Source organism: Arachis ipaensis, chromosome B10, assembly GCF_059453495.1.
Source record: "Arachis ipaensis isolate K30076 ecotype BB chromosome B10, ASM5945349v1, whole genome shotgun sequence".
In the NCBI taxonomy this organism is placed as follows: domain Eukaryota; kingdom Viridiplantae; phylum Streptophyta; class Magnoliopsida; order Fabales; family Fabaceae; genus Arachis; species Arachis ipaensis.
Window position 1 is genome coordinate 51,442,004 of NC_142435.1, and position 13,283 is coordinate 51,455,286.

At 36.2% G+C, this 13,283-nt stretch overlaps 1 protein-coding gene across 1 annotated transcript; it reads right to left on the reverse strand.

The window, feature by feature from the left end:
* Nucleotides 1–6,677: 6,677 nt before the first annotated feature.
* Nucleotides 6,678–10,685, reverse strand: LOC107624097 (cold-regulated protein 27). The gene is made up of 5 exons (XM_016326552.2): nt 10,072–10,685; nt 8,722–8,898; nt 8,329–8,617; nt 7,420–7,523; nt 6,678–7,332 (listed from the first exon to the last, which is right to left on the reverse strand). The coding sequence occupies exons 1-5, from the start codon at nt 10,276–10,278 to the stop codon at nt 7,183–7,185; spliced, it is 927 nt and encodes a 308-aa protein (XP_016182038.2). The 5' UTR covers nt 10,279–10,685; the 3' UTR covers nt 6,678–7,182.
* Nucleotides 10,686–13,283: the final 2,598 nt, after the last annotated feature.

Genomic DNA, 13,283 nt, shown 5'->3' on the forward strand with positions numbered 1-13,283 from the left:
AAGGCATAATGTAATAAGCTTTGAGAAAAAATCTAATGATGTGAAAAACATGACAAATCATTTCAAAGACCAAATGAGTTAAAAATTACTCCTTTCTGGGATCAAACGCGAACTGACAGTGAAATATAAGGTCAGATATGGTTGGATTTTTTAATTAGGACGAAGGACGCATGTAAAAATAGACAAGGAAGAATGAGTTATTTTTTCACCAAAAAAATAAACGTCATCCATGGAATGTAAAATCAGAACATTATCTCAGTTGAAAAATAAAAAACGAATACAATCTATATGCCATAATGATTTTTTCATTTTGTTTTGGGAGAAACTACTACAACGGAAAAAAGAACTCACCTTTCTCTTGAGGATGCCCAGATGAAGATGTGGTGGAACTGTAACAATGATAACAAAGTTGTTGTAGCAATGTGGATGAAGATGGGAAGTTACGGTGGTAGTGTTGAGGAAGAAGGCCAAATGGGAGAAGACATGATAGGTGTTCTCTACTTTCAGAAAGATTGAATTAGGGATTCTAATTTCTGTAATTGAAAGGGAAAATTTGTATTTTTACTCATAATTTCCTTTCCATTTCAGTTTTCTTCCCAACTTTGAAGAGAAAAATTTTAACTAGGTCCCATATATACTTTTCTATTTTCCCTTCAATTTTACCGTTAATCCAAACAAAGGAAAATTAAATTTTCTATCCATTTTCTTCTCCCTCATTTTCTTTCTTTCCAAATTCATCTCATTCAAAAAAAACTGTTAAGGAAGGGAGAACGAAAGAGAGAAAGGAATGAGGAGAGAGGAAGAGCATCACCGGCTTGGTGCCACCCGTCGTTGCCGCTGTGTTTCCGGGAAAAGGGAGTCTGCAGAGTGAAGGAGGTGTGTGACATTGAGGAGAAAGAGAGGGGGCTCAAAGACCGCTGCCGCCCAGCCCACGTCCAACTTGCCGCAGCTGTTGCATCACTGTCATCGTGCACCATCGTCGAGCTCGTAGTCACTGCCATCGCACAAAACAGAGAGAGAGAGAGAGAGAGAGAGAGAGAGAGAGAGATGCAATGGAGGTGAGAGGGAGGAATTGCCGTCGCTGCTGACCCACCATGGAGCCATCGCGTTGCTGTCACCGGGGCTACCAGTCTCGTCGTCGTTGAGCTACCGAGAGAGAGACGCGGATGAGAGAGAAGGTTGCGTATGGAGGGGGAGCTTGCTGCCATCACTGTCGTTGAGATGCCATTGCTGCTGCCTCCATTTCTACTGCAGATGCCACTGGCATGACCGCTGTAAGCTTCTCTTCCTGCCGTTTGGTTCTGGTTCGGTGGATATCCCTTGCGCCAGCTCTATCCTAAGTGGTGTTGTGTTCACGCCAGTTCTGTTCTTGCCGGTGAGGGCTGCCAGAGCTACGATTGCGCTGCTCTTAGTTCTTTGTTATGCAGTAAGTTGCTTTTGCTCTGAAAACCCTTCTTTGTCATTGTTCTGTTATAGATTATTGAGTTTTACGCGATGTTAATGTCTCAGGGTTGAGCTATTGTTCTTGTGTGCTGTGTCTAGAGGCTATGGCTACTGCGAGGATGGTTGGTATTGATGCCGCTGCTGCGAGATAAGAATAGAAACACAGTTTTTCATGTAGTTAAGTCACGAACGAGGTAGGGGCACTTTCCTTAAACTTATTTTATTCTCAAGAATTGTTATAAATTGATATTGATACGAATAATATATTTTTAGTGATTATGTGAGTTTTATGGATTGAATTGAGTTGATTTAGATAAATGATTAATTTATTGATTGATTAAGTTGATTTCTGAATTGTGATACAATGATTATTGAGCGTTTGATCGTGTATTGATAATTGAGGTTGAATTATTGTGATTTATTGGACTGGTTGTTCGAATTCTGGGTTTTTGTTGATTTCCTTGAGTTGAGTTGGAGTTGTTGAGATAATGATTTCTCGAAAATGATTTTGAGAATTGGAATTGATTTGAGATATCGGAATTGGTTTTGTTTGATTTATCGTAAATGATTTTGAGGATTGGAAATGGTTTGGTTAGTACCCTTGAAGGGGGGCAAAGCCCGGATTTTAGAGGAGATGTTGAAATTTTTATAAAAACTCTGAGACTTTGTTTGAAGCATTATTTAAAAGAAAATTTGATTTAAGAATCATGTTATCTGGTTTCGATTTATTACGAAAAGGGTTTTATTTTGAGTTCGATTTATTAAGAAAAGGATTTTGTTTTTATTTTGATTCTTTAAGAAAAGAATTATGTTTTGAGCTTGATTTCATATGAAAAGAATTATGTCTTGAGTTTGATTGAAGAATCCCATTTTTAGAAGTTTTGGGTGAATTTACAGTATCTGAATTTGATTGGTGAAGAAAGATGATTTTGGGTATTTGAAAAATTATTGAACTCAAGAATGAAGTTTGATTGCAATGTACCTGCCTGAGTAGATGCAGTGGAGTGATTCTGCTTGCTCCGGGATATGGTAAAGTATAATTACCTGGGTAGATACAGTGGTGTGATTTCACTTGCTCCAGATTATAGTTTGAGATCCTGGAATGGACGCAAGGATTGTGGTTTTGTCCCACTTGCTCCCAGTTGATATTTGAGCTTCTGGGGTAGACATAAGGATTGTGGTTTTGTCCCGCTTGCTCCCAATTGAAATGTTGACCATTCGTCACAAGATGTGACCGGACACTTAGACCTTTCCAGATAATTCCTCAAAGAGATGTGAATTCCTCTTGGTAGATGCACGACGAGACTGAGATTTGATTTGAGTCGGGGGCCGTGATTTGATTTGAGTTGGGCCGGTGGCCGTGTTTTTACTTGAGTTGGGCCGGAGGCCGTGTTTTGACTTGATTTGGGCCGGAGGCCGAGTTGGTTTGATTTGAGCTGGAGGCCGTATCGAGATTTGATTATATGTTGGGTCGGGAGGCTATAATTCATTATGTTATGAGATATTGATTATGATTTGAAGTTCTTTTAACTAAAGAAGTGAACTTTGAATTTTTTCATAATTAACTAATGGTTTTCGAAATGGTTTGGTTTTTGGGTGATAAACAGTTGGTTTTCAAAAAGATTTATAAGACGAGCGATGATCACTGCAATCGAAAAATAATTTTCTTTTAATATTCTCTTATGACAATTCTTAAAAACGCTCTACTGAGAACCAGTGAGGACGATGTTCTCACCCCTACATATTTTCCTTTTCAGGACGGATGAAGAGTTTAAGGAGTGTCTTTTGAGCATCTGATTGTATTCTATATTATTGTATATACAGTTGTAGTTTTTCCTAGTCTTTATTATTACGTTTGTAAGAGGGATAGGAGTTGTAATGATATGTATGTATGTATATTTGTAAGTTACTTGTATAAAAAATTTTGTATATATATGCGGATTGTGATTTGAATCGGGTTATATATGCTTCTTTGATTGAAAGAAAAAGTATTTTCAATTTTTCAAAGAAAACAGTGATACGGTTTCAAGTTAAAGGCTCATATCTTATTAAATATATATAGAAGTCGTTGTAACATACTCACTATCAGAGTGGCACAACCAGAAGCGTGACATTTTAAAAATAAGGGTGTTACATGCCATGCCCTGGAGAGAAGAAACAGGGAGCGTCCCACGCATAGAACAAGGTGTGCCACACCCTGAAGAGCAAGACCAAGCGTGCCACGCCCTGGAGCAAGATCAAGCGTGCCACGCCCTGGAGCAAGAAGCATAGGCGTGCCACGCTAGGAATAGGGCGTGCCACGCCCTAGTTGAAGAAAGCCAACATGCCACACACCAAACAGGGCGTGCCACACATGAAGAAAATCAACCCCTAAGAGCAAATTACAATGCTGTCAATTTTGACCTCTTCACATTTAAGTAGTGATCATAACTTGAGTTAGAAAGGTCCAAATGAGGCGGTTTCAGTGGCGTTGAAAAGATAAAATTCAGAGATTCAAAATGATATGTATATGTTTATAATGGACATTCACTTTGGGCCACAAATAACCCTCATCTTTTCGACTCAGAAATCAGTGTCGGTATGCATGGGTGCCACACCCAAGATAGCAACTGGCATGCCCAAAAGCCCAAATTTCACACCAAGCAAGCCCATAAACTTCTGAAAGATGTAATTTTGGTTACGATTGTGGAAAATTCTGTAAGATAGATTTTGATTTGAATTAGTTTTGATTAGGATTTGAATTATTGTTATTAGTTATCTTAATCTTCCTAAAAGATAAGATAAAGATTTAGATTTTGAATTTGAATTATTAGAAAATCTAGGATTTAAAAAAGTGAGAATTGCTCACAGAGAAGGGACGTCCAGGGGAGAGGATCTTCGGATCCAATTCCATACCTTCTCTTTTTTCAATTCCTCCATGAGTTACTAATCTCACTGTCAAAGAGTTAGGAGCTATGTTTATGTTTATATGAATTACTAATCTAAGTTTTTTTCTGTTTTAAAGTATTACATTGATCTTTTTTATGATTAAGTATTTCGTTTTTCATCCCTAAACAATTAGTAGTGTTAATAGACATGCTAATCCCGTTTTGAATTCATTTACTAATTCGACAGAACTGATATTCGAATTATCCTTGAAAATTCTTTCACATGGCTTTCTTCATCGACTAGACATAGTGGTTTTTAAAGTGTGTGACACAATACATAATTTTTTATTACCCTAATTTTGAATACGTGACTTATAATTTGGATTAGGACAATTCTTGAAAATTGTGTTTTCTCATAAGATTCAATTGGACAGGACTAGTTTGGATATGTGACATATATTCTGACCTGAGGACTACTTTTGAATCTTATGAGGAACTGAATCAGTTTTTGCACTTAACCTCTTTAATTAATCGATTGAGCATGACATTGGCAGTTGATTAATTGAAGAGAAACCGAGAATCCAAAACATTGAAAATCAGTTAATTAAGATTCGTCATGAAATCATCTATGCTTGCTTTAGAATAGAGAAAACAAAGTTTGATTTTTTTAAGGACTTAAACATCTCCAAAACATTTTAACTTCTCCATCATATATATTCTCTTTCAATCACTCACACGTACACTGCCTCAAGCAATCTAACATTCAAGCCTTTCAAGTTTTTAGCAAGTTCAAACATTCATCAATTTCATGTTTTATTGATCTAATTAGTAGTTTAATTCGATATTTACGTGTTCAGTCCGTTAATTTTCGTGAGAACGATATCTACTCACCGTGGTATTATTTGTGCGATTTGGTATACTTATCAATATCTGTAAACTTCTATTTCCCGCTCATCAAAAAACTGACATGAAATTATTTTTTTTTGACAACTAAACTATAAATAAAAATAAGATGAGTTTCCTATTTAAAATGGTCTTGAAATAAATCAACTCTACCTCTCTACCATGTAGGCACAGTTTATCATGTGGGTACCATACGATGATATAGGTGATTTTTCTATGAAATCTGTTAATGGTGTCTACACTCTACCTACAGGGAGTAGCATCATTTTAAGGATTTTTCAAATTGATCAAAGTATTTTGTATCCTTCGGTCAAAATGTTTTTTGGACTCTGCCAAAAATCCCACTTTAATTGCACCGTTTATTTCGTTATCTTTATTATTCTCCCAATCTCTCTTTTTTTGGGCTTTTAATTCAATGAACAGATCAATCGTGGTCAAATATGGTGACTACCAAACAAACTTAGATTGATCGAGTAGTCAACTCACTCGTCGCTTAAGCAAGTGTTGGAAATTCGAATCCTGCTTTATATATGCAACAACCCATTAGTTAATGACAGACTTTTAAATGAAACTCAAATCTACAACGAGTTAGTCTTTTGTCTATCGAATTAAGAAATACCGTAAAAAAAATTTGTTGACCACAATTGGACGAGCATAACCAAACTTTGTTTTTTCTTTTGTCAATACTTGAAATATCTAGCGTCAAACGCAATAACCAACTAGGAGCAAGTTTAACCACACCTCATGATTCACTGATTGTATTTTTTGTCATGTGATTAGACTACCTAGGATTCAGACTAAACAGAACAGAAACCCTTCATGGCCCCGTAAGTTACCTAAATGCATTGAGTAGAAATCACGAGGTAATATTATAGTGAAGAATATTTTTCAATGAAGAATACAAAAGAAATTTATAATAAAAAAAAAAAGAGAAAGTCTAGGAGCCAGCAGATTTTGTAGTTTTTAGCCATCAATTAGTCATTAATGATGTTTTTAATGATGTGAGATTGCATCTAATGGTGTAGAATCATTCAATTTTCTTTTGTTGGTTAAGTGCTGACCAGAATTTAACAAAAGTGCTGCCCCCTTGCATTCCTCTAGAAAAAACATTAAAACATTAAATATATCCTATACAATGCATATTTTTGTAAAAGGTATAATTATAATTTTTTACTTTTCACTTAATTTTAGTCTTTTAAAAACCCCACCCGTGTGTGTTTTTGTTCAGATTTGAAGAATCCACAATTGTTACCTGTGACTTAAAGAAGAGAGAAATTATAAACGAGCCCACAATGTTGTGAAAAATAAGATGGTTTGTATATGAAGTAAATGTTTCTTTCTATTATAATCATTCAATTATACACTCAAAAGTAATTTTGGTCTATCCTATTCAACCAACTCAATAATATTCCCGTAAATACACCAAAAATGCAATACTCTTTGCAAGTTTCGTGGCTAAGTAAATAAAGTCAAACAGTATCACTTGGAGACATATACTATTAAAAGTCAAAGACATTACAGTCTCCACTCCAACTGATGATGAATACAAATATACAACATACGTAATAATGACACGCATACTGGATTTTCTCCATCTTCTCAACTATTTTATAAGTACAATCAGCATCTATAAGCAAACTTGAGTAAAGCCAGCAAAAGGAGTTAACAATTATTGGTCTACCTAAATAGTTGGTTAATCATCCAATATATCATCTAGCAAATAAATCATACAAAATAATTATTATCTCGACTATGTATTGTCTACGAATATTGCTATCAAAGATTTCTTCCTTACTCTATGCTATGTGAAACACCTTTTGGGCAGCCTAACCGGCACTGAAACCTCAAGAATAGGAATAGTCACGTACAATTTGACTTATAAGTCTCACATTACTGTCTATTATGTCAGTTTGTATCAGCAGCATTCACTTGCAAAATCTGAGACTTCAAAATTCCAAGTTACATGTACTTAGCTACCCCTTAGAAAGTGATGCAGATCTGACTTCGAGAAATGGAGGCTCTCTGGGAGTTTGGATAGCAATTCACGTCCTTTGTTTCTCGAGGCTGAATAAGAATCAATTGAAGCATCTAACGTGTGAATTATTCCAAAAGGCACAACCTGCATTTGAAAGGAAAACTGAAATGCTAACAAGCTCTCAAAGGTTATTTAAGATTTTTATCTGAAAGAGAACAAACTCATCACTACTTGATCATTGCTTGAAGCCTCGGCTGCATCTGTCTTCGCTTTTTTCGCCACAGGCATGCAGCTTGACCCGGCTACTTCACTGTTGAAGTTTTGATCAGTGACCTCTACAAAAATATCAGAAAAGAAAAATCATTGAAAAAAAGTCGCGAAAAAGAAGGAAAAAATGTTTACAGAACATCAATTTTATACCCTTGTACCCATCCAAAAAAATTCTAGTCCTAGAATTTTTATGGTGTTAGGGTGCAAAAGTCTCCCCAAAATTAATGGTTTTACTAGCATAGTAGGGAATAAACAATTCCTTGCTCTTTGCTTTCAAATCATCCACATTGAACTTAAACTCTATGAACCAGCTAAAACAGTCAAACATATATCCCCAAAGATTGCATCATAGTTTAGTCATAAATGAAACCAATCAATTCCTCCAAGTACTTGATATCAGACAGTATATTTTACACATGGGAATCATTACCGCAATCACCACACTAGAACGTTATTATTCCAAAAGTTTATCATGTTGAAATCTGACTGCCATTCAGCTTCAGAAATGTCAAAATAGCAATTCAACCACAGTTTAACAATCAAGGTTGCCAAAACTTTTTAGAACTTCCAAATTTGAGCAAACCAATGATTGGAGATTTTAAATCACTGACTTAGGAGAAGTTAATAATGCAAGTAATGGTAAACTATATGCATTTCTTTAGAGTTAGCACAAAGACATCTCCACATCTACAAGGTACAGATGCAAGAACAGAAGGGTGACAGAAACTACTCCTTTTCCCTTTTATTTGTCACTGCAAATTCAGTACATCCTAATATTTTCAGAGTGACAAATGAAAGGGAATAGAGGGATATCACTGTTGAGCAAAGAGAATAACCAACATGAGAGAAATGGAAGTGTAGTCAAACTACCTGCTGTACTAGCAACCAAATCTGGATGGGATGAGCAGCAACTGTATTGCTGCTCCAATCTTCTTTGTGCCCTGTCGGAGAATGATGAACACTTTCCTGCATGAACTCCATCATCACAAAGCAAGACATGGTCATAGGTATTAGTTTCTCTCAAACTGCATCCTCTATCTACCGGTGTAAGTCCATTTTGACTTCCTGCAAGAACATGAGAATCAGCTGTACTCTCTAGCATAGTTGAAAATTTTTCAAAGCTGATCTTCTTCCGGCAGATGTCATGTAAAGCCAGAGACTGAAAGCAACAAAAGCTTATAAGGCTGGATTATGCAGGTTAAAAAAACACAAAATTAACACATACACACATAATTGAGATTCTTTTTTGCATTGATGTCTGACCTGTCTGGGCATATGATGTGAATTTTGTATAGTTCTGGGTTTACATGCTTGATCAGTGTTATTTTGTAAACACCAACCACGTGAACTCATAGAACGGTGCAATTCATTCACAAATGAAGCTTCTAAAGAGTTAAGATATTGGCGGTGCTGTTTATCTGTCCATTCTGCCAATATATCCTGGAAAAAACAAAAAATCAGCTTAGTATATACTTGCCAAGAAAATGACTTCCACCCTCATAAGAAATCATGGACAAGGTCATTCAAACATTGAATAACATAAAAAAAAAGTTATTACAAGAACTATATTAATCAATCTACACATAAAAAAAAGTTTTAAGTATAATGCCATATACCTCTATTATATCAATCAAAACCAAGGGAAAGTCAAAGCTAGTTTATATGATTCTTCTTCTAATTGAAATAGCTTTAAGGTTTATGTTATGCATTAAAGCATCTGCAGAAAACATCATATATTTCAGCGTCCTTTACAATGGTAATTTTGACCCCCTTTTTTTTGGTACATTCACAAATCAACGTATAAATAATGTTAACATTGTTTCATGAAAGTACCAAAAATGGTCAACACAACCATCAATTTATACTTTGGTTTATGAATATACCAAACTAGTCAAAACCATCATCAATATGGAGGATTAGACGGAAGGAGTAATACAGAACAAGTTTTAAAACAAGCAGAAGGTCTAAGATCCAAGTAGTTCATCTGAGCAGTAGATACAAACCTAAAGAAAACATGCTCGTGTAACAGAAATAATATTACAAACTGATTCTTCTTACACCAAGTTTTAAGTTGACTGTCCAATCATACAGGATCAACACAACACATAAAGCGTGCTAAAACTGAAAGCATATAAGGAGGTCAAACATAAGAGATAAGCCAAGAAAGTTTATCACAGAGCCTCAGCACCCATAGTCAAACATTAATCATATCTGTTAAACAAGTATTATTCAGTTACTTCATGATCCTCACTACATCAATTTAAATCTCAATTTTCTCTATGCTTTCGGATTACAGGTATTATCAGCTCATTTATTGCTGAATTCAGCAAACAAACTTCGGGAATGATCTGCAATAAATAAACCCAAGCCATGCAGAAGCACAAGTGCGCAATTAAATGACATAGAAACAAAAAAAGGCAAAAATCGTACGGAAGACCTATAAATCGAGGCACAATACAATTTACAAACAGAAACACAAGCACACACTCCAAGATCAACCTTCCTAGCTCGCAATTTTCCACCATATGAATCTAATTCGCAAAATTCATTATCGTAATCAGCTAGGCAAACAAGGAATTCGAGAACGGAACAAGCAGAAACGAGTGAATTTACCGGAAACGAAGCGGCATCGGCAGCAGCAGCGGCGCCAGCGCAGAAGTTACGCGAGGAGGAGTCCTTGGAGGCGCAATTGTCGACGGTGATGGCGGAAGAGGGGGAGGCGGAGGTGTAGCGAGTCAACTCGGTAGCACAGGAGCGGGGCAATGGCTCCGGATCGGAAGAGACCGGCGGGGAGAAGTTTCCCCGGAGAACGGGGTCCATGGTGGTGAGAGTTATCAAAGAATTGAAGAAATAACAAAAAAAAAAAAAGAAAAAGACAAAGGCGTGTGAGTGCGGCTTGTGTTGGGTTACAAAGGAATGAAGAGGAAGAGGAAGAGGAAGAGGGAGAGGCGGAGAAGGAAGGTGGTGGGTGATTTTGGGGAAAATAAAAAAAAGGGAATCCAAAAGAGGGTCCAGATGGCGTCGCTTTTACACGTGTCAGCGGAATCGGTGGGGTGCCACGTCATCAGGGGAGATAATATCTCGGGGTAATGTGAGCCAGATATTTTTGTGAGGGGAGTCATTGTAGGCGGAGTTATTGGCGCGTGGGTTTCGTCCGTGGCTTATTTGTCGTAGCACGTTCCCACATGCTCGCGCGTCGCTCGGATCCCGATGACTCTCTCTCTTTCTTTTCTCTTTCCTGCTGGGGCTGGGTGCTACTCTCTTTTCTTTATTTATTTATGATTTTTGAGAAAGAAAAGATAGATATTGCCATCTATCTCTAATCTAATAATATCATTTTTTTATTTATGAATAAATGAGCAAATTAATTTTTAAAAAATTATTTATTTTTTAAATTAATTATTAAAAAATTTTAATTAAATTTATTTTTAAAATTTTAAATTAATCATTTTAACTTAGTTTTTAATTTTTATAATTTGTTTATAAAATTCTTTTTAAGATATTCGTTTTATTATATTTATTTACAATATAATATTTTTTTTAAGAGTTCGTTTGAAAAATTTGGCTCATTTTTTTCTTATAAAAAAATATTAGTGTAGTGCAATAAAATAGATATAGAAAAAAATTTACTGTTATGTGTCAGCTCAAAATGTAATCTGTATTTAAATTTTTTTATTTAAATTTTTTTATGAGTAAATTAAGCAAACGCAACGTGCATTTTAGTTTTTTGAAGTTTTGCAAATTTTTTTTTTATTTTGTTTCAGCCAAACGCAGCCTCCGTTTAGTGAACGGGACAATATTTTATTTTTTTTTAAACAATAAAACACAACTTGCATTTTAGTTGTGTCAGCTGTTTTGTTTTTAATAAAACAAAACATAGGTTGCGTTTTTATCGTGTCTGAAATATTTTTTCGAAAGCATAAAAACGCAGGTTGCGTTTTGTTTAAAAAAATATTTTAATTAAGGATCCTGCCTATAAATATGAAACAGATTCATTCGAGGCCTCACTTCACTTCTACTCCTGCTATTCTTCTTTTTTTGCACATATGTGTTATAGTTTTGAATTATTTTGACAGTTAGTTGTGTCAAAAAATTCGAGTTAGGTGAGGTTGAAGTTATGGAAGGTATTATCAACTTGTGAGTGTATTATGTGTTGGGAATAATACACCATTCCCCCTTGAGAAAATACTTTTCACAGAGAAATAAAATAGACACAATCACAACACAAAAATTTAACGTGGAAAACCCCAATTACTGGAGAAAAAAACTACGGCCGTTGTCAAACGACAACCAAAGAATATCACTATGTGAAAATTGTTACAACACATAGACTTCTTTCTCTCTAACACCGGCACCCCAGTACACCCACGCTCTCAAAGCAAATATTTAACTACACCTCACAACACTCTCTAATCAAAGAGTATAGAGGAATAGAAAAGTCAGATACAAGCTTTAAGTGTTTTCGACTGGTGCAAAAAATGGAGAACTTAGCCTCATATTTATAGCCTAGGCCACCCACTCCATTTGCTATCCTAAGCAATGTGGGACTAATTCAACCAAATCCTAACAATCTCCACCTTGATTGAAATAGTCACACATCTTCAGCTTCCATAGTCAACACCGACAATTCTTTACTGCCATTGTCTATACCGACAATCATAGTTCAGAGAACTATCATACTCCACCATGAAAGTATACTCACTTGGAATTAGACCACTCCAAGCATTTCGCCTTGGTACAGATCGAAACCTTACTGAAAATTCATGGTGCAACTTCCAAATTGGCTTTTCCTAGAAGTTCTTCAGCCATCGACATAACTCCGCCACACACCTTGCATCTCAACGCCAACCAATGCTCGTGTGCAATTGTGGACCCGATTGCCACAACTCATCCTTATCCATGGCAGTGCGGCAATACCATGAGGATACTTCTCCTTCAACGCCTTGTGTAAACCTGATTGTATCAACACATTCTTGACTTGTATTTGCCACAAGCCAAAATTGATTCTTCCATCAAATTTCTCTATTTCAAGCTTCACAGCACTTGAATATCCTGACATTGTTACAACCGTATACTGGAATAGTATAACTCAACCGTAGACCGTGCACTAGGAAGGGTCCCCAGAAAAGAGAGGTGGGTCACAATGGACACACTTAAATACCATGTCTTTCCTTAGCCAGAACATTTCCAAACTGCACTCTCACAGTGTCACACTGCCTTCCAGCAACAATAACAGCAACCAAAGATCAACCTCAAGCCACAGAACAAAATTCTTTTCTGATGTGGAAGGTCAGACTAGGCTGCAACCACAGAGCATACTAAGAATAAATCCCACCGAACCGAAGCTCTGATACCACATGTTGGGAATAATACACCATTCTCCCTTGAGAAAATACCTTTCACAGAGAAATAAAATAGACACAATCACAACACAAGAATTTAACGTGGAAAACCTCAATTACTGGAGAAAAAAACCACGGCCGTTGTCAAATGACAACCAAAGAATATCACTATGTGAAAATTGTTACAACATATAGACTTCTTTCTCTCTAACACCGGCACCCCAGTACACCCACACTCTCAAAGAAAATATTTAACTACACCTCACAACACTCTCTAATCAAAGAGTATAGAGGAAAAGAAAAGTCAGATACAAGCTTTAAGTGTTTCTGACTGGTGCAAAAAATATGGAGAACTTAGCCCCATATTTATAGCCTAGGCCACCCACTCCATTTGCTATCCTAAGAAATGTGGGACTAATTCAACCAAATCCTAACATTATGACAGTGAGACTATATCAAACACACACGAATGAGTGACTTTTG

Coding starts and splice junctions, on each gene's coding strand:
- LOC107624097 (XM_016326552.2), bottom strand. CDS start 10,278: ATGGACCCCGTTCTCCGGGGAAACTTCTCCCCGCCGGTCTCTTCCGAT. Junction 7,524..8,328: donor TTTGGTTGCTAGTACAGCAG/GTAGTTTGACTA, acceptor ATATTTTTGTAG/AGGTCACTGATCAAAACTTC. Junction 7,333..7,419: donor AGGCTTCAAGCAATGATCAA/GTAGTGATGAGT, acceptor TTTCAAATGCAG/GTTGTGCCTTTTGGAATAAT.